Source organism: Bos javanicus, chromosome 14 (genome assembly GCF_032452875.1).
Source record: "Bos javanicus breed banteng chromosome 14, ARS-OSU_banteng_1.0, whole genome shotgun sequence".
Lineage (NCBI taxonomy): Eukaryota > Metazoa > Chordata > Mammalia > Artiodactyla > Bovidae > Bos > Bos javanicus.
The window spans coordinates 536,250-559,846 of record NC_083881.1 but is presented as its reverse complement, the minus strand read 5'-3'; the positions used below and the strand labels follow the sequence as shown (position 1 = coordinate 559,846).

At 65.1% G+C, this 23,597-nt stretch overlaps 3 protein-coding genes across 11 annotated transcripts in view; 2 read left to right on the top strand and 1 right to left on the bottom strand.

Moving 5' to 3' along the window:
* Positions 1-54: 54 nt before the first annotated feature.
* Positions 55-19,304, bottom strand: BOP1 (BOP1 ribosomal biogenesis factor). Its single transcript, XM_061438106.1, has 16 exons — positions 18,552-19,304; positions 16,914-17,114; positions 12,523-12,603; positions 2,758-2,912; positions 2,564-2,681; positions 2,386-2,487; positions 2,095-2,307; positions 1,857-2,018; positions 1,706-1,786; positions 1,559-1,628; positions 1,340-1,472; positions 1,078-1,258; positions 709-997; positions 552-636; positions 369-476; positions 55-289 (listed from the first exon to the last, which is right to left on the bottom strand). The coding sequence occupies exons 1-16, from the start codon at positions 18,645-18,647 to the stop codon at positions 136-138; spliced, it is 2,229 nt and encodes a 742-aa protein (XP_061294090.1). The 5' UTR covers positions 18,648-19,304; the 3' UTR covers positions 55-135.
* SCX (scleraxis bHLH transcription factor) lies at positions 4,398-10,272 on the top strand. 2 transcript variants are annotated; one of them, XM_061438277.1, is made up of 2 exons: positions 4,398-5,100; positions 5,952-6,277. In XM_061438277.1, the coding sequence occupies exons 1-2, from the start codon at positions 4,528-4,530 to the stop codon at positions 5,988-5,990; spliced, it is 612 nt and encodes a 203-aa protein (XP_061294261.1). In that variant the 5' UTR covers positions 4,398-4,527; the 3' UTR covers positions 5,991-6,277. The 2 variants fall into 2 exon arrangements, with proteins under 2 accessions (XP_061294261.1, XP_061294260.1); XM_061438276.1 differs by lacking the exon at positions 4,398-5,100 and adding an exon at positions 5,585-5,845 and having other exon boundaries at positions 5,952-10,272.
* The window catches only part of HSF1 (heat shock transcription factor 1), a 19,575-nt gene continuing 14,952 nt past the window's right edge, over positions 18,975-23,597 (top strand). For all 8 annotated transcript variants that reach the window (XM_061438182.1, XM_061438181.1, XM_061438178.1 and 5 more), the window contains exon 1: positions 18,975-19,091. In XM_061438182.1, coding sequence (XP_061294166.1) covers positions 18,975-19,091 — 117 coding nt within the window. The remainder of the gene's footprint in view (positions 19,092-23,597) is intronic.

Sequence of the window (23,597 nt, the reverse complement as noted above, 5' to 3'; positions counted from 1 at the left end):
TGGCTTGTGGGCAGGCCAGCAGCCCCCTCCCCCGTTAGGAAGCTGACTCAAGACTACCCAGCAAATTCCTGTATTGAGAGTCCAGGGCACATGTGCTGCCCACCCCCACCTGCCCCGCCCCAGAAGCAGGGTGTCTTAAGTGAAGAGGCGGAGAGTGCCATCAGCCCCGGAGGAGAAGACCCAAGGCTGGGTGGGGTGGAAGGCCACATCAAGCACCCCCAGGTCTCTGGTCAGGGCGTGCCCCTTGAGCACCTTCACGGGCACCAGCAGTGGGTTCTGCAGCAGGTCACTGTGGGGGAAGGAGAGACTCAGGACGTGGGTGGAACCGTCCCCAAGGGGCGCGGGCAGGCGGGGCCGTTGACACTCACTTGTACACCATCCCGTGGCAGACGATGACACTGCCGTCGTCAGAGCCAGATGCGAAGAGCGGGTACCGGGGGTGGAAGGCCACGGCCCGGAGGGCCTTCTTGTGATGCCTGGGGTGGGGGGAACCAGGTTCAGTGAGGCAGGGGTCAGGGCAGGAAGTGACCGGTTGCCCACCAGCATCTCACCTTAGCACTCTGTATGGCTTGGTGGAGAGGTCCATGTCAAACCACACGAGCTTGCTGTCATAGCTGCCGCAGATGACGTTGTCACCTGGGGGCAAATTCGGTGGTGGGGACTTGGTGGCCCTCCAGGTGCCACCCTCCCACCAGGACACCCCCTTACCTGCCGGGTGCACTGCCAGGCTAGACACCCACTTGCAGTTGGGCATCAGCTTTTTGGTGAGCTCCTGGCGCAGCAGGTGGTAAAGGCGGACGCAGCGCTGGGAAGCCACGAGCAGGAAGGGCCGCGTGGGGTGGAAGGCTACACGCTGCACCTGGCCATGGCTGCGGCGGAAGGGGCTCTGGCTGCGGCGCCGGCTCAGCTGGTGGATCAGCACCTGGGTGTGCCCCGGAGTGGCCAGCACCGCAGCCAGGTAGTCCCCGCGCCCGTGCCAAGTCACCTGCGTTACTGGCTGCAGGGAGGTGAGGCTGGGTGAGGTTCGGCCCCTCCCCGGGGCCCCGCCCTCCGCCCCACGCCCCGCCCTCCGCCCACCTTCCCGTGGTGGATGCGCAGCCGCAGGCCGTCCTGGCGCTCCTCCTGGGAGGCTTCCAGCCAGTGCGCGGGCTGTGAGGCGGGGTCCAGGGGTGGGGTGAAGGCGCTCAGCAGCTGGTCCGTGCTGCCCACCACCAGCCGGTCCCCCAGGGCCGGGTTCAGCAGCAGCACCGTGTCCTCCCTGCAGTCAGAGCCACATGGAGGTCCTCAGGCATGGGTCTGTCCCCCCACCCCGACCCTGGGCACCCCGGGCCTCACGCACACTGCAACAGCCACCAGGCAGACGGTGGGGTGAGGGTTCCAGGCGACACTCTTCACCACACCACCCACGGGCACAGTCCTCATGCAGCGGGCAGTGGCCACCTCCCAGAGTCGCACCGAGCCATCATCTGAACCTGGACACGCAGACAGGCCCTCAGTACCTGGCCCTCCAGGCCAGCCCACCCTGCCCAGCTGTGGAGCTGCCCCACCGCGTGCCCACCTGATGCCAGCCACTGGCCATCTGGGGAGACGCTGAGGCAGCGGACAAGGCTGTTGTGGCCCCTGTAGACCTGCAGAAAAAGGGCAGGGTGGTAAAGACCAGACACTCGGAAGCTTTTGCTCCCTGCCACCTGCGCTGTCTGCTCACCAGGGCCTGGCACGTGGGGAAAGGCTGCAGGTCCCGTGGCCGGGGCAGCTTGGGGATGAGGTCTTCAGGGTCCACGTTCACCTGAGAAGAGGATGCAGGGTCAGCTGCACCCACCCCCACTCCACGCCCCTGCCTGGGCACCCCGGCGTACCCTCATCTTGCGCTGCCGTGGGCACAGGTAGAGGTCCAGGCAGCGCTCAAAGCGCTCCTGGATGAAGCGGCCGTAAGCAGGCACAGCCCGCAGGCTCGGGAACCGGCGCGGCAAGAAGCTGAGCTTCCTCTCCTCAGGCTCCTGCTGCTCCCAAGCCAGGCACTGTGGAGGCAGGAGTGAGCCAGGAGCCGGGGCCGGGCAAGGGGTTAGCCCAGACCCCACCATGCACCAGGCCCACCTCCTCCTCGCTGGGCAGGTACTCGGGAGGCGGGTTGTAGGACTCCGAGTGGCCAGGCAAGGCCAGCTTGGGAGCAGGCACGTGCATCTTATGGCGACCCAGCACCGCGTTGGGGTCCTCCTGGGCCCACAGGTCATAGAAACTGGGACTGTGGTCCCGAGGCCGGCGAGGCTGGATCCAGCCCATCTTGATGGCATGAACCATGCGGGAGACCTGCAGAGACGGCAGGGTGAGGGGGGCCGGGGCAGGGGTGGGGTGGGCAGGTGCACCCCCAGGATGGCCTACACCCACCTTCTCCTTCTCCACCAGGGAAGGGATGAAGCTGCGCTTGTCTGCAGGCCGGTTGGTCACTGGGTGGATCATGAGGTCCCCACTGAAGAAGTCCACAGCTGGCTGGGGGGCGAGCAGAGGAGGGTGGGCCTGGGCCCTGCAGGTGCCCCCAACCCCAGAGCCAGCAGCTGCCACCTACCTCGTAGGGATTGAAGCTCACGTCCCCGAACTGGCCCCTCTGCAGCCGCTGCACCAGGGCCACCTGCTCGCCAGTCAGCCGTACGCTGTGTCCCGTCATCCGGTCCCGCACCGTGCGCCTGGGGGGACCCAGTCAGAGCCCTGGCCCCGGCCCCGCCCCGCCCAGCCCGCAGGCTCCGCCCCACGCCCACCCACCAGTAGTCAGGGTCGTCCATCTTGTCCAGAAACTGGTCCAGCTCGTCGCGGGTGCGCAGGGGCTTATAAATGCGCCGGCCGTCCAGGTCATAGCCCACATGGGGAAAGTCATCGTACCACTCCAAGGGCACATTGCCCACCGTGTTCCGGATGTCCTGGGGCAGGAGGCCCGCGAGTTAGCAGCAGATACCCACCGTGCCCACCCCTCCCTCAAAGCCCCTCAGAGAAAGACACAGGCCAGGAAGGGGAAAGGCAGAGCAAAGGGGCTGGCCTCCAGGCTGCAGGAGCAGCACCCAGGCACCCTGACTTGAGCTTCTCCCCAGGGTGTGACGTGGCAGGACGGCCAGCACTATCCGCCCCCCCACCCAGACCCTCAGAGGCGCCGGAGTTGTACCTTCACATTTTCCACTGAAGTGGTGCCAACCCCAGAGCCTCCCCCCTGGATTCCTTGGCCAGGGCTCTGGGCAGCCACAGGCAAGGGTGACCTCATCGCCCGTGGGCTCCCTCCCCTGGCTGGGGCCTTAGGCAAAACTGGGTAGCCATGGGCAGGGACTCAGGGAAGACCCCACCAGTCCACTCCAAGAAGAGACAAAGTCCGCTGCACTGAGCCTGGCACACTTTCAGGGGCTCCCCCAGCCTCCCAGCCCTGCCCCCACCCCACCCTCAGTGGGCAGAGCAGTCACATTCCTGGACACACATTCCTGGTCGAGGCCCCTGCCAGCCGCCACCCTCCCTCCACCCAGCACCGAGACTGCTGCCCAGGCGGCCGCTTCCTGCAACAGTAGCCACAGGGGGAGGGGCCCAGATGAGACTGCACAGCAGGCAACCTGGGAACCCGGACAGGGACAGGACCCTCTGGGCACGGCCCCTCTGCACCTGCCCAGCCCCCAGCCTGCTGACCTGAGTCCTCCCTGCTTGCCTTCCTCCATACGTGCCCAGGTCCCTGCCCACTGCTGGGAATGCCTGTCCTTCTCCTGTGCTCCCAGAGTCCACACAGCCATCCCTGGACTGGACAGATGTGGGCGGCCCAGCAAAGACCCATGGGGCATTTAGCAGGGAACAGGGTGTGGGTGGGGGGTTCTCCAGGCAAGAGTGCAGGCAGAAGCCAGACCTGGAGGGTGGTGCCAGGAGGGGCAGGTGCAGGAAAGACAGGCTGTGCCGTCAGGTGAGCCCCACGACAACCTGAGGGGGGCAGCTGATGGGGCCGGGGGCTGGACTCCAGCTGCTCAGAGAGCCTCCGTGCCCTCTTTTGGGCACAGAAGGCCCAAGTGTACATGAGAGGGAGAGACAGACAGGGTGTGGCCAGGCGCTGGGGCCAGGGCATCTGGGTTAAGGCGGTCATGCCAAGTGAGAAGGCCGGGGTCACGGATCCTTCTTGACCCTCCCTCCTGTCCCCTGCTAAGAGGGAGGAGGGGAGGCAGCAGCGCTTCGCACCCCCCCGGAGGGGCGCCCACTCTCCCCTCCCCGCAAAGACAGCAGGATGCTCCAGGCCCCTTCACCACGGCGCGAGAAGGCAGAGGGACGGAGGGCCCCTGCTCCAAGCGGCCTCCAGGGGCTGGGAGGCGGGGAGGAGGGCGGGCCGGCGCGGGGGAGGGGCCGCCGTGGCTATAAAGGCCCGGCCCGCGGCCCCGCTCCAGCCCGGGACGCACACGTGCGCGCTGCGCCGCAGCCGCCACCGCGGGAGCCCCGAGACCCGCGTGCCCCTGGCCCGGGCGGCAGTGGCGGCGGCATGTGCGGCGCGCGACGGAGCTGACGGCGGCCGCCGGCCCCATGTCCTTCGCAATGCTGCGTTCGGCGCCGCCCGGCCGCTACCTGTACCCTGAAGTGAGCCCGCTGTCGGAGGACGAGGACCGAGGCAGCGAGAGCTCGGGTTCAGACGAGAAACCCTGCCGTGTGCACGCGGCGCGCTGCGGCCTCCAGGGCGCCCGAAGACGGGCCGGGGGCCGGCGGGTGGGGGGCAGTGGCCTGGGGCCCGGAGGGCGGCCGGGCCGCGAGCCCCGGCAGCGGCACACGGCGAACGCGCGGGAGCGGGACCGCACCAACAGCGTGAACACGGCTTTCACCGCGCTACGCACGCTCATCCCCACCGAGCCCGCTGACCGCAAGCTCTCCAAGATCGAGACCCTGCGCCTGGCCTCCAGCTATATCTCACACCTGGGCAACGTGCTGCTGGTGGGCGAGGCCTGCGGCGACGGGCAGCCCTGCCACTCGGGGCCCGCCTTCTTCCACGCATCGCGTGCCGGCAGCCCCCCGCCCCCGCCGCCCCCACCCCCTGCCCGTGACGGGGAGAACGCCCAGCCCAAACAGATCTGCACCTTCTGCCTCAGCAACCAGAGAAAGTTGGTGAGTGTTCCCGCGGGGTGTCCACGGAAAGGGAGGCTAGGAGGATGGGGCGTCCCCCACCTCCAAACCACCCCTGCAGCCCACACCTGCTGGGCAGAGAGGGCGGGGCCAGAAGCAGGCAGAACCCCCAGCAGCGCCTGTGACACCCGCAGCCCCAGGTCCAGGGAGAGAGAAGATGAGGAGGGCCCAGCTAGAGCTGGCGGGTCCCCAGGACACAGGCTCCTGTGGGGACAGAGAGGGAAGAGACCCAGGCAGGACCCACACCAACGGGGAAGAAGCTAGGGGACCAGACCAGGGTTGATCAAGCAACTCTGGCCACCTACCCTGCCATCAGGGGAAGGGCACTTGGGGGCAGTGAGGAAATCCTGCTGGGGTCCGCTTGCTCTACGTGGCCTAAGGCTTACTGGGCACCTGCCTGCCCTCCCTGGACCCGGCTGCCCACTCTGACGCCAGTGTGGCTGTGGGATCCGCTGGCAGGAGGCTGGCAAGAGACTCGGGGGCTGGGGGAGAGGGCCCCGCTGCGGGAGACGCTGGCCGGCTCTGATTTACGGCGCCTGCTGCGCGTGGTGGCACCGGAAGAGCAGGGTGAGCAGGGAGAAAATACGGCGCGGCTCTCCCCAATCCCCATTTCCTCTCCAGACAGCACGCGTGAGCTCCTGGGGCCTGAACATCTGGGAGATTTAATTTTACAATTTCGGCTGTGCAGCAGCGCACTCTCCTCCCCAAACTGCTCGGGGAAGCCGGGGTGAGCGTGGAAGGGGGGTGCTTTCAGCGCACCCCATGGGGAAGTCCAGAGGCACAGGCTGGTGCTGGCCTCCGCTTGGGCCCTGACACTGCCCTCCCCTCCGCAGAGCAAGGACCGGGACAGAAAGACGGCGATCCGGAGTTAGAGGCGACGCCGGGCCATCCACGGAGAGCCCCAGACCTGACTCAGGCACAGGCCTCGCTGAGGGCACCCCCAGGCCCACCTGGCCCCAGCTGCAAGTGGGGCTGATGGACAGACAGGCGGTGGGACGCGCGGCCACCGCAGCACTTGCCCGGCCCCACTGGAACTTTCCGTGCTGGCTCGCTACCTGGTTCTCCTCTGGCCATTATGTGCTAGCATTCTGTGTCTTTGATATGATAATATAAAGTCTGGAAATTTTGTATAATTAAAAACAAAACAGTATCTTCCAAACGCAGATGCACGCTGTCCTCTGGAGCAGCCCAGAACCCGTCCTGGGCAGATCCGAGCCCACACTCTCGCCCTCAGGGCTGTGGTCTGTTCGTGTCCCGGGCACCCTGGGCCAAGGCACCTGGTTCCTGGGGAAAGCCCCCACTTTCCAGGGCTCAGGGTCAGCCCCCGCTGCCAGGGAACTGCAGCACGGGGTCTGGAGACCAGCGAGGGGAGAGGGCGAGGAAAGACGACAGCCCCCCCGCACTTGGCAAGGGACAGAGCGGGACAGGCCGAAGCCAGGGAGCACTCCCGCCCCACCCCCGCTCCAAGGGCCACCAGGGGTCCAGGCGCCCTGAAGGCAAGGGCGGTGCGTACAGCGTGCAACGTGCTGGTCTCCTGGGCCTTGGCACCTCAGGCCCTGCTCGCAGAGCCCCAGAAGTGGGAGGCGGGGCACTGTCTGGCAGAAGGAGCTCCCAGTCTGTGCAGGCCTGAGGGTGTGAACCAGGTGGCAGGTGCCCACCCTAGGCCGCCCTGGCCCCAGAAGTCCTGCTTACAGTGGAGGACCCTGGCCGCCCGCCCCTGCACCCACCCAGCTAACCTGAAGGCCCCACCTGCCCATGAGGAGGGCAGTTCAGGCCTCTCGGAGCTGCGCACAGCTGGCTGACCATTAAAATCTTGCAGGTGACAATTACGGCTTAGTGGCGTAAGCTCACAGGCACAGCAGAGAAGCAAGCTGGGGGCAGCGCCTTGCGGCACCCCCCCCCCCCACGCTGACCAGCAGCCTGACTTCCGGCAGCCGGGCTGAGAGTGCCAGGGGCCAACCCGGGGCCCCAGGAGAGGCCAGGTGCCGAGGCCCACGTGGGCACCCCAACAGGGCAGGCCCAGAGCTGCCCCCTCCTCTTAACAGACGGGCTCCAGGGAACCAAGAAGCAGGAAGCAGTGGTGTAATTTTGGAGGAAATTCTCAAAGCCAGAGCCATTAAGGGTTGGGGGGGTGCTGTGTCCAATCTGATAGAAATGTAACAGAATAAAAAGTCACAACGGCAGGTTCCACTCAGAGAGAAACCCAACCCCAAATTTCCTCTCCTTAATCCTGCAGGAGCCTACAGCTGGCCAGCAGGAGGGGGAGAGGGCACGCTCGGTCACTGCAGAAGCCCCCCACCCCCACCTGCCTAGAGAGCCAGGACTCTCAGGCAGAACATGGGGGTCCCGCTAAGGGCTGAGAAAGGTACCTCTTCTGCTCCTGGGCACTGAAGACACTTGGAGAACCGACCTGGGAAGGGCGTTCCCGAGGGCCTCCAAGCTTGCCGCCCCTGCTCCACTGGGCACCAGCAGTCCTGTGGGGACAGTCTGGGGCCTACCTGTGCTAAACCACCCACCTTGCCCACGCATACGTGGGCCGGGTGAGGGCCCAGACCCCCTCATAGATCCTCCAGAGACGACAGACAGGTAGTCAGGCGTAGTTAGACAGGTGCCCACCTCACAGCCAGACTGGTGCTGGGCAGATGCAGGAGAGGTGGGAAGCATGCCCCGCACAAAGGTGGGGGTGAGCGTGAGGGACTCCCCACAGAGCACAAGGACAGGCAGAGTGAGGCTGGAGGGTGTCTCGGGGGTGCCAAGTCAGTAGGAGAGGACAGGCCGCTGGGACGGTCCCTGCGGGGAGCAGGTCCTGGCACAGGACGTGCAGCCAGGCCCTCAGCTGCTGGGCCTGGGACTCGACAGCGGCTGCAGCTTGGCCGGCCTCAGGCCTGGGCAGTGGGCCCGGTCGCTCCCTGAGCTGCACCGGTAGCAGCAGAGGCCGAGGGCCTGGCCCGCCAGCCAGCGGGAGAGGAGGGGCGGGGGCGGGGAGAAGCACACCATCACCCTCCACTGCTCCAGAAATTCAAACCAGACTGGGGGTGGTGGGCCGGCCGAGCCCCAGCGGGCGCGAGTCCACTCGGCTGTCCACTGCAGCAGCCGGGCCCCCCGTGCACCAGAGCCCCACTCCCGGCCCAGGACCCAGCGCCCCACGCGTGCCCTGTGCGGCAAAGTGAAAAGTGGGCACGGCTCACACCCTGGGCCAGCAGCCGCTCCTGAGGCCAAGCAGGCCTGGAAACGCTCCGATGGCCGTCAGGGCCGGGCTGTCAGCTCCCTGTCCCCAGCCCGGGAACGAGCTGCTGGCGGCACCACGTGACCCGTCACCAGGCTGCCCGCCCTGGGCTGGCCCGCCCCCACCCTGCACAGCACCTGCGGCTGCCAGGAAGCACATGTGACCCCACAGGGGCCGCGCCCGCCGACCCCTCCAGGGCCCAGACGCCCCGGCCCGCACTCTCGGCCGCACTCTCCGGGGAGCGGGGAGGGGGACACGGAAGCGCATCCGTGAGGCGCCCCGCCCCCGGCAGCTCCGGACACCGCGGCCACCGCTGATGTGTCGGCTGGGATTTTTCCGCTCTCGAAGAGCCCCCTCCCCCTCCCCCTCCCCAAAGTGGCTGCAGCTGTCAGGACCGCAGATTGGAACTGCAGGTACGGCGCTGGCCCGCTGCCCGCCTCCCTCCCGTGTCTGTCTGAGGGAGAGGAAGCCGGCCCACCTCTGGAATCCTTCACTCTCTCCTCGTTCGCCTCTCCCACCTGTCCCCTGGGAGCGCGGGGTCAGCCGCCCTCACTCTGGCGCGCTCTTCCCCTTGCCCCGCTCCGATTACAATGCCGGCAGTGTTCCCTCCCGCTCCCCCTCCTCCCGCAAAGCGCCCTCTGTGGTGGGGGGTGGCCCAGCCGCGTGCCCCAGGCCACCTGCTGCAGCTGGACCTCCACAAGGTACCCACACGAGGAGCCCTGGGCGACAGCCCCGAGGCAGAAGGCCAGGTCCCTCTGGGCCTCCTCTGGTCCCAAAGGCCAAAGCCAGCAGAGGGGCCTTGTGGGGCTTGGCTGAGTGGAGCCCACCCGCTGTACCGTGGGGGTGGGGGTGCCGGGAACTCGGACTTGAAGCTCCCCTCCCAAACCTCCCCTGTCAAACTGCCCCTGCTGTGCATGATCCTCAGAGAAGCGCTGTCACCCAGGCCCGCTGCTGAACCTCTGGACACGTGTGGGCCCTGGGACCCTCCGACCCACTCCTTGGCCCCTGACCCACTCCTCAGTCCCTATCAGTGCCTCAGGGCTGTTGAAGGGCAAAGAAGCAAGTCTGCCTCCACCAAGGGCCCCCCACCAAGGGAGGCCCCCTGCTCCCGGGTCCTCAGATACCCAAGACACCCCCACCCCCTCCGTTGTCCAGGGAGCGTGGGCGTCCCCACGTGCGGCGGTGGCGGTGGCTCCCAGAAACGCCTCAGGTCCCTGGAAACGGGTATGGCCCCCACAGAGTGCCAAACACCCATTCTGAGCTCCATGATACTGCGGCCACCTCCAAGATCCCACTGCGGGGACTCGCCCAGAGCCTCCAGCGCCAGCCCTGCCTGGTCCCCACTCTGCAGCCAAGCCATCAACCACTTTTCAGACAAGACTTGCCCCCCATACACCTGGCTGCCAGCCCCCAGCTTCTGGGGCCACGCCTCCAGTCTGAGGGCAACCCCACCCCCTTCTGTCCCTGCAGAGCCCCCAAGCTTGGGCTCCTGCCACCCAGAAAACTGGCTCCCGGTGGGCACATGGCAGGCCAGGCCTCTATAGCTCGCGTACCCAGACCAGAGAAGGTGGGCTCTGAAGGCGCCCCACCCTCACCTGCCCCGCCCCGCCCCCCCAGGGGAGCCCTGTCTCCTGACCGGGACCACTGGACCCGGGTGGCTGGTCCTGGAAGAAGGAGAGCACCCCGCACACCGGATCACGGCGGGCCTGGCTCAGAGGTGGCACTTGGCAGAGGGACCCGGGGCACCCCGAGGTCACGGCCACCACACCCACCCGTTAAGGCCACCTGCGAGGCCCCGGGCCCCAGGCCCCTCTCTGGCGAGGCGGTGGGGAGACGGCAGGGGCGGCCGGAGCCTAGTCGCGGGTGTGGGGGCGGCCAGGGAGGCCGGCAGCCCACGAGGCCCAGCCGAGCCGAGAGGCACGCTCTGCACAACAGCTCGAAACCCGAGCCGCCGCCGCGCCGCCAGCAGCGAGCGCGCCGAGCGCCGCGCCGGGGCGGGCCCAGCGAGGCTGCTGCCGCTCGGTAGCGGGAGGCCGTCAGCGGCGCCTGCGGGAGAGCGGAGGGGGCCGCCCGCCGCCCGCGCTCTCGGCCCACCACCCCCCGGCCTCAGTTTCTCCAGCTTCTCCCAGGCTGGAGCCTTCCCCCAGGCTGGAGCCCGACCGCCTGTGAGGGCCCCCGCCCCCGCCCCCGCCCCCCGCGGCCGGATGAGATCACGTCTGTGGGGGAGGGGCGCGGGCGGATGGGGGAGGGGCTCCCCCACTCGCGGCCGCAGGGACCCCCGCCAAGCTGGTGGCTCGGCCAGGGGCCGCAGGCCAGGCGCTGCCCAGGGTGAGAACCGGGAGGCTGGCACCGTCGAGGCCGAGCTAGGACGCAGGGCGCGGGTGTCCCTCCAAGAAGGGGAACCCTCACTCACCGGCCAGCGCCCAGGGCAGGGGACCCCAAAGCTGGGCCCAGCAGAGGCCAGCAGCCAGAGCACCTAGAAGCCCCAGGGTCCCCCAGCCCAGGCCTTAAGTTCAGACAAGGCCCAGGGAAGAGGAGGCTGGGCACTGCCACCCCTCAGGTTCTTCCCCAGAAACACACCTTGTCCGGACGCCCTTGCCCACTGCTGGAGGCCGGCCAGGGCCGGAGTGGGGTCCTGGCACCATGAACCACCTCCAAGGATGCTGCGGAGAAGGGGCCGCCCGACACCCCACGACCAAGGTTCTGGGGCTGCGGGCCCTTACAGGTGCCAACCAAAGCCCGGGGTGGGGGTCCCTGCGCCCCTCCTGTGCTCTCGCACCCCAGCCTCCCAAGCCCCTTCCTGAAGCCCACCCTGCAGAGACGCCGTGACGGGGTGGGGGGCACTTCTCAGGGAGGAGAGCCTCAGCCAGGCGGGCCTGGCCCCCGAGAGCCAAGCCCTGCCGCCCCCTGGGCCGTGGCCGGCTGCACTGGCAGAAGCCGGCTCCTGCTGTCACTCAGGCCCACATATGGGATAGTCATCGCCGGAGGAAGCGGCCCCCCCAGCCCCCGCGGCGGCTCCAGAATGGGGCAGGCCAGGAGGAGCACCTCCCCGCGGGCGGGCCGAAGCCCCTCCCCCGGCCTCTGCACTCCATTTACAATCATCATCGATTTCTCAAAATACCGAATATAAAAAAGTAGCCGACAGGATGTGGCTGCCGACAGCCAGAGCCCCTGGGAGGGGGAGACAGGCCGGGAGCTGCGCTGCACGGCCCCCCTTCACTGAGTGCGCCCGCTGCTCCGGCCAGGAAACCAATTTATTTTGTTTTGTCTCTGTTCTCTGAACGCACAGAGACTGAATCGGGCGGGCGGCCAAGGCTCCTGCAGCCGCTGCCAAAAGAGCGGAGGATGGGGGTAGAAGCCGTGCAGGGGAGGGGGCGCGTGTCTCCCAGCCGGGGACAGCCCCTGACAGGCAGCAGGAAGAGCTGCTAGGGGTGGAGACCACAGTCTCTGCAGGCCCCCCAGCCCGAGGAGGCTCACATCCGGGGGGCTGACACCAGGGCAGTGGGCAGAGGGGCCTTAGGCCCTGCCCCCAGGCGGCAGGGACACACCAGTGAGGGGGTGGGCAGGGGAGCACCCATCACGTCCAGCAGGGAGCCCCTGAGCCTCAGACCCCCCAAGAGCCCATGGGCAGCCCTGGGCAGCGGAGTCACAGCCACCTCTGGCCAGATGGGGCACCCCAGCCTGTCAGCAGGCTTTCCCTGTGAGACGTAAACCGGGAGGACCAGATTCACCCAGGGCCATGGCAGTCGGGCCTCTGGGACACCAGGGAGGAGGGGGCAGAGCACAGGGCGCCCGCCTCCTGCCCCTGGGGTCCAGTGCAGACGCCGGCTGGGCTTGCCCCTACCCCCACCCCCACCCCAACCCGGGCAACAGCACAGGCTGGCTGCCGGGGGAGGCCTGTCCACGTCCACCCAGAGTGGAAGCACAGCCCCCACAGAAGATGCGGTGCCCTCTGCCTGCCAGAGGCACCCCCACAGTCCAGGGCCAGGACATGGGCACAGGGTGGCCGCGCCGCGCCCAGCCGCCCTGCCCGTGATGACACACACTCCTGCAGTCATGTGTCCCCAACCCTGAAACTGCTCTTCCAGACAGGCCTGGGGCCACGCCAGGACGCCCACTCAGGCCTTGCGGTGGCCACACAGCCCACCCTGCAAGCGGGCAGCCTCCAATGAGCCTACCTCCTCATCGGAGCTGTCCTCCGCATACTCGTCCTCGCCTGGCATGCTTGCCACCTCCATCCGCGAGCACGGGGTCCTGGCCTGGGAAGGGAAGAGAGTGGGAGAGGTTACTTCAGGACCTGGGGCAGACTGTGGGCCAGGGCACCCTGCCCCTCCTGCCCACACTGGGGCTGAGGTCCCGCACCACAATCTCTAAGCAGCTTTGACCTGGTCCCACTGCCAGGAAAAGTGTGGACACCCCCAATCTAAGTGGGTCTCTTGGGGAGGAGGGTTCCACCCAGGGTGAACCTCTGTCAAGGGCCATCAAGATATCCAAGCTCAGGGGGAAGACCCCAGAGAGGGCCTGACACCAGGTGAGCCACCCCCGCACTCAAGGTAAAAAACAGCTGCAAGGCTCCTGGCTCAAAGGCCCAGCTGAGCCCAGAGCCAGCCCAGGGTCAGAGGACAAAGCAGGGGTGGCCTCTTGGCAGCAACAGATAAAGGCCAGTCCATCTAGGGGAAGCCAGGCTCTCGATATCAGCCACTAGCACAAGGGCCACCCCGGCCCATCCGAGGGCCAGACCCTCAGCCTGAGGACAGCACGTTTAGCCCAGCTGGCTGAGGGCCTGGAGAGGCACCCACACCCTCGGAGCGCTGGGAGGACTGGCCCTGGGCTGACCCCGCCCACCAGGCCAGTGAGTGGGTGCCACTGGGCATTGACACCCCAACCTGGAAACAGATCCTCCCCTGGTGGGGTGGGAATCGGTGTACCGGAACTGGGACTGATGGGGAAAACAGCCCGTATCTTCCCCCGCCCCGGGGGGGCAGTAAAGCGTCAGGAGCAGGAGCCCCGCTCCCCTGCCCAGGCAGGAGCCAGAAGCCGCCCGGCAGCTCTTCCTCCCGCCCGCCAGCTTTTCCCTCCGTGTGAGGAGGCTGGGACAGTAAGTTTTTTTCCAGGCCAGGAAAAGGCGAGATTCGGTTTCCACGTCTCTCCCACCCTTACTCCCCAGGCTGTGCGCTGTGGGAGCCCTGCCCACTGAAAGTGGGTCAGCCCTACCAGGCGGGCGGCCTGTGGGGAGGGGGCACAGGGGCCAGCCCGGCCCAGGCTCCCCGCCCACCCTGCCCGGAGCATCCAGCGGACACACCTGCCCAGGGCCCAGGCCGGGAGGACCCTGCAGGGAGCTGCTGTCAGTCTCCTCGAGACCCTGAGGCCAGCCCGTGGCGGCCAGGACCCGCATGGGCCGCCCTGCTCTGGCCGCCGGCCGCTCAGGCCCCAGGGGCCCTGCACCACCTGCACCACAGGCCACGGTCCCGGGCCCTGGCAGCAACCACAGGCGTGGCAGCCCCAGTGCCATCCGGAGCCAGACACCGGCGGGGTCTCGGCTGGGGGGATACCCAGCCGTGGGGCTCCGGGCTCCTGCCAGAGCCGCTGGCAGCGAGGGCCCTGCTCAGGGCACGGGACAGCCTCTCCAGAGGCACCGGCAGTGTCGCCGGCCGCCACCAGGGGGCAGCCGCAACGTGGGACCTGGCGGAGCAGGGACCAGGCCGACTGAGCACCCGCAGCCCTCCAAAGCCTGGAGACCTGGGGGGGGGGGGGGGGCAGAGTCCTCTTCCTCCTCTTCCTCACACGGTCCAGCCCCGGCCCCCACATCCTCAGACACAGGCACCAGATGGTGGGGTCTGCCCAGAGCCACTCGGCACACAAGCCACCCACACCCACCCCCAGACGGGCTCAAGGCCACGTTGTGTGGGGGTGCCCTAATGGGCCCACATGGATGGCTGGGGGCCCGCGGGCGAGACCAGAGGGAAGTGAGGTTTTGAAGGCAACTGCCTGAGCCAAGGGGGCCAGGCGACCACGATAGGCCTCTCCCGGGAAGGGCTGCAGCCTCGCATGGCTGAGGCAGTTTTTAACTTCGGCTACAAAGGTTTGAGTTTCCTCCTGAGGAGAGGCAGCGTCTGTGTGCTCCCACGCTGATCTGGGGGGCCAGCCCCGGGGGAGCAGCCCACAGTGGGGGTCTTAGGCGGGCTGCTCTGCCCTCCCCTCTTGCTGCCCTCTGCACCAGGTTCTTACCAGGACTGCTGTGAAGAGCTGCTGTGCTGCACGTGAGAGCCCCACACAGGTTACCCCACCTGGACCCCTAAATGGGATGTGTTAAGCCTCTGAGGAAAGAACTACCAGAGCTCTGGGGAGCACAGAAGTTGACATGCTTCTGACCAACTGAGAGGTGCCGTGGGAACCCTCAAACCCACTCATGTCACCCCAGACTGACACCACCACTCTCCGCCTGAACTCTCATCACCAGAGACAACAGAGTCCAATGCTGGGCCAGGCAGGGCACAGCGCCCCCACGGGGGCCCCCGCTCCAGCCTCTGGGTCGCACCGGGGTTCTCTGGGACAGGCCCAAAGTGCCCTGCTTCAGGTGGCCTCACTAAGCAACCTGTGAGGCACGGCCTGCTCCCTCCCCAGGCGCCAGACCGCCTAGCACCCTGCCCACTGCTTCTAGAAAAGCGCCTCCTGCCCAAGGGTTTGCAGGAAGCTCCTAAGCTCCAGGCACAGACAGTTTGGGCAGAACTCAATGTAAGTTACCTAGAAAACGGTAATTCCACATTGGGCACCCTTAGTGAGTCTTTTGTTACATTCTTGAATGTGGTAAGCAGACTGAACTAATAGAAATGGGAACTTTTGTATGAAAGAGTATGAAAACAAAATAGGAGAAAACCCACACAAGTGTTATAGAAAGGACCAGACCAAACACAACAAGTAGGAAAAAAGAGATCTAAAGAAGCATGATCGGGAAAGAATGGCAAAAAGTACCTGATACACTCCATGACAAGAGCCAGACATCTCTCCTGACAGAGAAGCTGCCCAAAGTGCCCCCGAGCACTGCTGGGGGTGCGGGGCGAGGCCAGGTGCCCGGGAGGGGCCAGGCCCAAGGTGGAGATGGGAGGGTGGGGCGGGGTGCAGGAGGGGAGCGGGGCCAGCGGAGGTGAGGTGCGGGGAGAGGCAAGCCAGTGGAGGATGCGCCAAAGGCGAGGGTGAGGCTGGAGAGGCTTCCTGCTTTGCACGGCCCACGGCCCGCACACCTGGAACCCACAGAATCAGGGGACAGGGCTCCCCGGAAGAGTGACCCTTCCACCATGGAACTCTTAGCGGAAGAGAGAGAACAGGCTCCCTCCTGTGTCGGCCACTGGCTACCTTTGTCCCCAGGTAGGCGTCTGGACCAGGCACTTCCCACTCCAGGCAGAGAGAGGCCTGGAGAGGCACACCCCAAGCTGGGGCCCCTTGCCGGCCTGCACCCAGGTCTTTGACATCTCCCCAGCATGCCCCTGAACACCGCAGGGGCTGCCCCCAATCCTTAGCAGGAGCCAGCAAAAGCCTCGAGACAAGTTGCAGGCGATGTGTCCTGCCAAGGGTTGAGGAGGGCGCAATGAGTGGAGCTGGTGAAACGCCAGCCAGGAGCCCCGCTAAAGCGGGGCCGCTCAGGCAGCCCTGCTAAGAACTGGCGGAGAGGTGGGGGTGGTGGTGGGGGGCAAGTCACCTAAGTCCACATGTCGTCTAAACTGTACCAGGAAAAAAAAATACATAAACTGTACCAGGGCCATGGCTGTGGCCAGCATCACAGGAGCTCGAGGCTGCCATCCCAGAGCTGGGCCGCTCGGTGGAGGGGCTGGTGGCCGCCGGAGCGTCACCACCACATGCCTCCTGAAGCTGTGGGGTGGGGACACTCCCTGCGGAGGCTGCGCGAGGACCCACGGCAGGGCCTCGTGACACAGGGCGGCCATGGGCTGTGACAGGGGAAGGTAGTCAGCGGACCCTCGAGAGGGCCCTGAGCCAGCGAACAGCCCTTGTGGTGGGAAGGTTTCATAGGCGAGCAGCCCTTCATTGGCTTCAGGATGCAAGGAACAGGCTAACGCGGAGCACGACAGGGCTGTCACAGAGGCAAAACTGTCCAGCCATGAACTACAGTCACCAGGAGAGTTAAGGGAGCGGACAGGAACACCTCGTCTCCCAAATGGTGCCGCTTGAAGATGTCACTCTTTGTCAAGGAGGCGGAGGAGAGGCCCACCTTAAGTCACTGCACAGAAATCCCACCTCAGGCTTCGCCCCGAGGAAGCCAGCTGACAGCTAAGTCTAGCAGGCAGCCTGAGACCCAGGAGAAGTAATGTCAGGGTTCCTGGGTTACTGTGAACAGAGCACAGGACTGTGCTCTATAGCTCAGGACTCCTCGGCTCCAAGTGGCGTTCTGCCCCGCCCTCGCTGTGCCCAAGGGAGGAGGGAGGGGGCCCTGGGGTCACAGAGCAGGAGAGATCAGTGCCAGGGGCCCTCAGAGAGCCCGATGCCCGGCAGGCGCTATCTTGGCCATGGTCATCTGGGGTGCAGGGAGCCCTCGGGAGACTCCTGGCTCACCCACCTGCTGCCCAGGACTCCTGTCCATCCTGCCGCGCTGCTCGCTGGTCCCCTCCCCCTCTTCCTCTGAGGCAGTGGCATCCTCAGTGCTGTCGCTGCCGGAATCTTCCAGGCCTGAGAACACACTCTCCTCGCTGTCGCTGTCGCTGAGGCCAGGATCACTGCCAAGCCTGCGGCTGGGAGCCGGAGCGTCGAGGAGAGAAGGCTGCAAGAGGCATGGCACTGATGACCCCAAGCCCACCCACCGGGCACCAAGCGCTGACCCACAGCCTGTGCGGCCAGCCTCCACGGCCATGGCCCTCAGGCCACAAGCCTCCAGCTCCATCAAAACCATCCACCCAACCCAGGCCTCCCTCACCACCCACCTCCACCGCCAGCAGGCCTCCTGCCCTTGGAGGAGACATTCAGTTAAGAGTCTCACAAGAGAAGGACTTTCCAAGGAGCTCAATTCCCATCACATCACCCGTACCAGCCCCTCCACCCTCCAGGCCCGAAAGCCACTCCCTGTAGCTCTGGCATTCACATCTCCAGAGCTACCAGGGCACCGGGGTGGGGTCTGGGACAGGGAGAGGACCACAACCTGAGGCGCTTTTCCCGCCAGAAGAGGACTCTATCCAACCAGATTGGGACTGACAATTTTATCAGTAAATTGTAAAGACTGGTTGAAGAGACATAAAAATCATGCAAACTTTACTTAAAGGCAAGTGTTCTGGTTCACCACCCCATGGGATAGGACCAGAGCTTCCTCTGAGCAGAGGTCTGCTGACCAGACACCACCTAATCCCTAAGTTCACAAGACCCATGCACTTAGAGAGGGGAAACAAGAACTTACAGACTTTCAGCAAGCACTTACTCGAATGGAGAACCCTAGATTTCTGCTTTTTAATAGCTACTAATTCTCTCAGCTAACAGGAAAACCTGCACTCACCAATTATTTGGCAGCATTCAACTGAACTTCCACAGAAGTAACTGATACACACTATCTTCAACGCTTAGTAAGCTACACAATTACCACAGCAAAAAAAAAAAAAAAGGCACAAACACAAACGGCTGCTGAGGGTACAGAGCTGAGTGGTGGAAGCAGGCGAGCCTGGTGCCCAGAATGCCTGCTGGCAGGAGAGCAGCAGGACTGGTCAGGGGAAAGGGGCTGCCTGACAACCCAGTAACGTGGAGTGCTCCCTTAGGCAGGCGTGGTGGACAAGCTTTGGAGGGCTGATGACACCCCAAACCCAGCTGGGGTTCTGCTGCATAGCAGGAATGGCTTTGAGTGCAGTTAAAAAGGGATGTGGCCAATACAGCAGGCACTGCCTTCCTATTCTCGTGCCCTTTTACAACGTACCCGACATATCGGTAACGTACTAACAGGCTCAAACCTCTTTAATGCAGGAACCACAATTTAAAGGGCTACGGAGGCCACGAGCACGATGCCAGCCCCTCTTGCTAGTTCGCTCCGGCCCACACTTCTCCAACCACACTACGGGAGCCCCCTGCCCAGGACGCCCCCACGAGGCCACCGCCAGCAGAGAGCTGGCAAACCGCCTCCTCGCACTCCTGGGCCCTGCTCCCCGGCGCTGGCCGTCCCGGAGCCGCCATGTGCGGCCCAGCCGCGCCACGCTGTCCCGCTCGAGCAGCCCGCGGTCACCTCCTCCAGCTCCGGCTCCGGCTCCGGCGGCCGCTTCCCGGGCTGCGCCACTGTCGCCGCCGCCACCGCGCGCCCCGCGCCCCGCGCGCAAGCCATGCTCCCGGACCGCCCGGACCCGCGCCGCCACTTCCGGCAGCTAACAGACCTCGTGGGTCCGGGGGCGGGGCCCGAGGGGTCAGAGGGCGAGAGGCGGGCCCAAATGGGCTGGGCCGGCGCGCACGCGCGCGCCGTGGGGACGCAGGCGGGCGGCGCCGGCGGGAGCGCGCCCGTCGCAAGATGGCGGCGGCCATGCCAGGCCCCGGGGCCGTGTGTGCGCAGCGGGCGGCGGCAGCGCGGCCCAGGCAGCAGGCTCGGCGGCTGCGCTAGCCCGGCCCTCGGCCTCTCTTTGCGGTCGCTACCTCCTCCTCTCCCGCCTTGCCCGGTATGGATCTGCCCGTGGGCCCGGGCGCGGCGGGGCCCAGCAACGTCCCGGCCTTCCTGACCAAGCTGTGGACCCTCGTGAGCGACCCGGACACGGACGCGCTCATCTGCTGGAGCCCGGTGAGGGGCTGGACGCGCCGGCCCGGGACGTGTGGGGGCGGACAGCACGGGGTTCGGGAAAGAGCGTCCGAGGCCTCCCCTCGGTGCGCGCTGCCCGGGTCTGGGCAGAGCCTCTCCTCGGTCTCTCGCCGAGTAACTGAGACGACGGCGGAAGCGCGCCTGGCTTGAGGGCAGCACCCAGTGGCGAGCGTGGTGGCCAGGTGACCCCACAGCTTCTCACATGAGTTACCAGGGTGGCGGGGTCGGCAGCTGTTGCGAGGAAATGAGGTTTTGGCGCAGGTATTGGAGGGCGTTGTTCGACTGGGAAAGGAAAGGGACCGAAAAACAAAGCACAACGTCATAAAGTTGTGGTGGGTCTCGAACTCCTGTCCGGACACCACAGCTGGGTTTCCCCAGAGCCGCTTTGGTTTTCGTTCCTCTCGGGCCTCTTTATCCACGCCCCTGCCTCCAGTTGCCTGGCAGCAGGCTCGTCTCCATAGTCTGACCCTGCAGGCCGGACAGCTCCTCCGTTTGCAGAGGTAAAGCAGAGACTATCTGGAGTTGCGGCTGAGAGTCTGCGTCCGGGCTATGACGTCGCGTCCGGGGAAGGCCGGAGCCATAGCTCCCGGCCCGCAGATGTGCGGCCTGGGCCGCCCTGGTTTGGGGAACCTCTGGGTGCCTCCGGACACACTTGCTCTCCTGAGGGCCCGGACGCTGGCTCGCCCAGACTCTCCTAAGTACTTCTCTTTCGCACTGTTAAGCCCTTAGAAAGGAGGAGCAGTCTGAGCTGAGGCGAGCCCAGAGCGGGAGGCCAGGTCCTCTGGTTCCTGGGCTGTTTGCTGAAGCTCTGGCTCAAAGCTGGTAAAGAGAGTCAGAATCATACAGCGTCCTTGTAGGGAACACTTCGTGTTGGTCCCAGTGACACACCTGTGTGCCACGCTCCATCCCTGTTGTCTGCTTCTGTAACTGTGCGCAGCGTTCCCCAAGAGGAGGCTGTATTTCCTTCCCCACAGCCTGTCCTGTTACCACCATCCCCTTGTTCAAGGCCCTAAGCTTTGCTGACCCAAGGAAATGACCCGAGGTTTCTGTCTTTATTCTTCCTTTCTCTTCTTTTTCCTTCCCCTAAATTCCCAGGAAATACTCTTACCCAGGTTGGGGAGGGGCATCGGAGATCCTTTGGGGTAGTCTGAGTTTTATCTACCGGGATAATCGCCTCACCTCTTGATCTGCTCGATGTTTCTGCTTAAAGATGGTGAGGCAGAAGCCAAAGCCCTGCCAGCTAGCTCTCCAGGTCCCACTTCCTGTGTTCTGAGCGAGACCTTAGACCTGGAAAGCAGGATGGATCAAGCCTGCCACAGCCTCGCACACAGTGGCTGCACCACCCACCAGCCCTGCTGGAACGTAAACTGGAGAGGGTGGGAGCAGCCGGCTGGAGCCCATGCATTTGATCCTCCTCCCCTCTGTCCTTAGGCCAACCAGGATGTGCTTGGTGCAGGGCGCAGCGGGCAGGGGGCTTGTGCTGCCAGGCAGGACAGAAACTGAGCACTGGTTCAGCTGTGGAAGGAAGCCCTTTGCCAGGCTGGGCAGGGGCTGTGGAGCTACCTGGCCCTGAGAAAGGAGATGGCCCTCTGCCTGAGGCCTCCGCGATGCCCACACAAGCCCCAGGCCTCTGGCAGAAAGTCTGCTGGGGGAGACTTCTGCGGTCTTGAAGCCCAGAGTTGGCTTCCAGAGGCCTTGGAATGTTCTGGCGTCTGTTCTCTTGGTGCCTCCCCTCCAGCTGGAACTTTTCTCCCCATTCTGCCTGGAGGACCCTGTGTTTGGCCCTAGAGACAAGGGAAAGGGGGGGGGTGGAGGGCTTTCCAGCCCCAGCAGCGCTGTGCATCCTCCACACAGTCTGAGGCCCTGCCTGGAGAGTCGTGTTGGTTTCCCCTTCCCTCCCAGACCCCCAGTCAGTTACCATGCTCGGTGTGGCACCACCACAGAATAGGCCAGGGCTGCCCCTCAGACAGCCCTGTGGGACCAAAGGCCCCACAACCTTGGGAAGGAACCTGGTGAGCGTGGCAGCTGCATCCATGGGACGCTCCATGAATCAGGCCTGTTTGGCCTCAAGACAGCGTTAACAGTGGTAGGAAGGTGGGTGACTTGCTGAAGGAGGCTCTTCTTGTTAGGCTGTGGGCACCATGAGGCCCTAAGAGCAAGGGCCTCCTTTGCCTAGGAGCTGGGTGTCGCCAAACCAGGCCCCATCCCAGGTGGCCAGTTTGAGCGCCTGCAGTCAGGATCGCTCTGGAGGCCCTGGCTGGAGAGCAGCCTGCAGTCAGGTCGCCAGCTCTCTGCGGGACTCCTTGAGGAGGGCCCCAGTCGCACCTGGCCACTCTGAGGTGGCCGAGGATTGTTCCTGGGGCTCCCATGACCACCTGGCCGGGAGCCAGGTGGGTCCCAGCAGACCCTCCATCCTGCCCTTGGGGGTTGGCAGTGCCCGAGAAAGGCTGGAGGAGTGCCCAGCACGCAGCACAGGCTGCAAGGGGCACTGGGGCCTTGGAGGCTCCTGGTGCCCCCTGAACTTGCCACCCAGGACCCGGCAAGCCCTTTCTGGCCCTCCACATAGCAGGAAGCCCAGCTCTGGGGCATCAGTTCACCTCCTCCCACAGCACCACGCAGAGGTGGCTGCTGGCCTTTTACAGATACGGGAACTGAGTCCCAGAAACACTAGGAAACAGACGAAAAGCAGGAGGACGGCAGGACCAGACCCGGAGTCCACGGTCTCTTACTGGTGTACAGCTGTGGCTCACGCCTGCCCTCGCTGCGTGCCGCGTCTCCTGGGTAGAGGGCAGCCCGAGGCCCATGCCGGTGGGGTCCAGGCTCTGGTTTCACCCCACCTGCTTTCTTAGCTGGACCAGAGCCATACTTGGACTGATCAGTACTCAGGTGTTCATTGAACTGTATTGAGTTTTTACAAGAGAGTCCCTGTTTTACCTTCCGTAGAGGTACACAGATATACACGTGGACAGATAGAGAAACGGACGAGCCAGGCAGAGATCTATACAGGACGGGCTCCCTGTCTGTCCCTCCTGCCGAGGTGGGCTGGGGGGGGCGGGGGGGTGGGGGGGTGATGAGGAGGAGGGGCACAGAGGCTCGGACGGGGCTGGAGGGAGGGAGATGGACACAGTGGACGTGAGTCCGCCTGGCTCCACAGGCCGCGTGTGCTCAGAGGGATCAGGGGGCCCACAGGACCCACCGTGGGCAGAGCAGTCAGCTCCATCGGGTATCACAGGCTAGGGACCCACGTCTGCACCTCTGGCTGCAGGGATTCCCGACCTGGGAGCGCTGGCAGCCACCCCAGAGCCCCTGCCCCTGGGCCCAGCGGTGACTGAGTCAGCAGAGGCCCCTGCGTTCAGTTGGGCCTGGAGACCCAAGTGTGGGGTGGCGGCCGGAGAGCTTGACCCTGAGCACAAGTAGGACGGGGACGTGAGGGGGGTGCAGGTGGGCTCCTTCTTGGCTGAGGAGACAGGCCGTGAAGGGCACCGAGCTGCTCTGCAGCCGCGTCCCCATAGCGCTGGCACTCTCACTGCACGCGGGTGCCCGCTGCATGCCCGCGACTCCCAGAACACATCACGCAGACCCATCGCTTTGGCTGGAGGACTAAGACGGGCTTTCTGTTCTGGGCAGACTCTTGAAAGGTGCAGGTGGGCCACTGGAGTCACCGTGGTGGTTAATCCTGTTGATGTGGAGCCCTTGGAGAATCTGCTCACAGACAGAGGCCCTCCCTCTGTAAAGATGTGCATATGTGCAGAACTTTGTATACGTTTCAGGGAAACGTTTTGTAGGAAATAGGGCCACAGGCTCCAAATTTACAGCAAGACTGGATATTCACTGAGCCCTGCATTTCAGAGGCAAAGGCGTTGCTTGCCAGCTAGCAGCTGGGCATCGGCTTCTCCCTTCCCCTGCTGTATGTCCCATCACTAGTCCCTCCGTGTCCAAGGGTAAGCCAAGACCTTCTTCAGGAATGACATGGGGTCAGCAGAGAAGGAGGGGCCTTGAACTTCTGAGGCAGGAGGGAAGAGGTCCTGTGAGGGACTCACCATCACGCCTGCCAGGCTTCTAACAGCCCTTAAGGTTGGGCTGGCAGGACACACCCAATATGGACTCACCCTCCGACAGTCTTCAGGTCTGTTACACGAAAGGACGGGTGAGCCCTTGCTTTCTGTCGAGGCAGCGTTCAAACTCGAGAGCCTGGTCTTTGGTGAAGCTGAGGCAGCCAGAATTGGCAGAACCTGGTACTAGCGAGAAGGAGCTATGCGAGAGGCCCTGCGCGGGTCTCAGCTAAGTGCTGCTTCACCCACCGGTGGCGTGAGACCTGGGCAACTGCCCAAGAACCTTCCAGGGAAAGAACAGCCACTAGGAGCTGTGTGCAGTCCTCGCAGCTGGGGTGTAGAGTCTGCTCTGAGCGTAGAGCCTGCCCGGTGCCTCAGAACTGCCGAGGCTTGAGGGTGCAGCTGGATTGGCCCCAGAGAAAAAGCTGCCCCGACG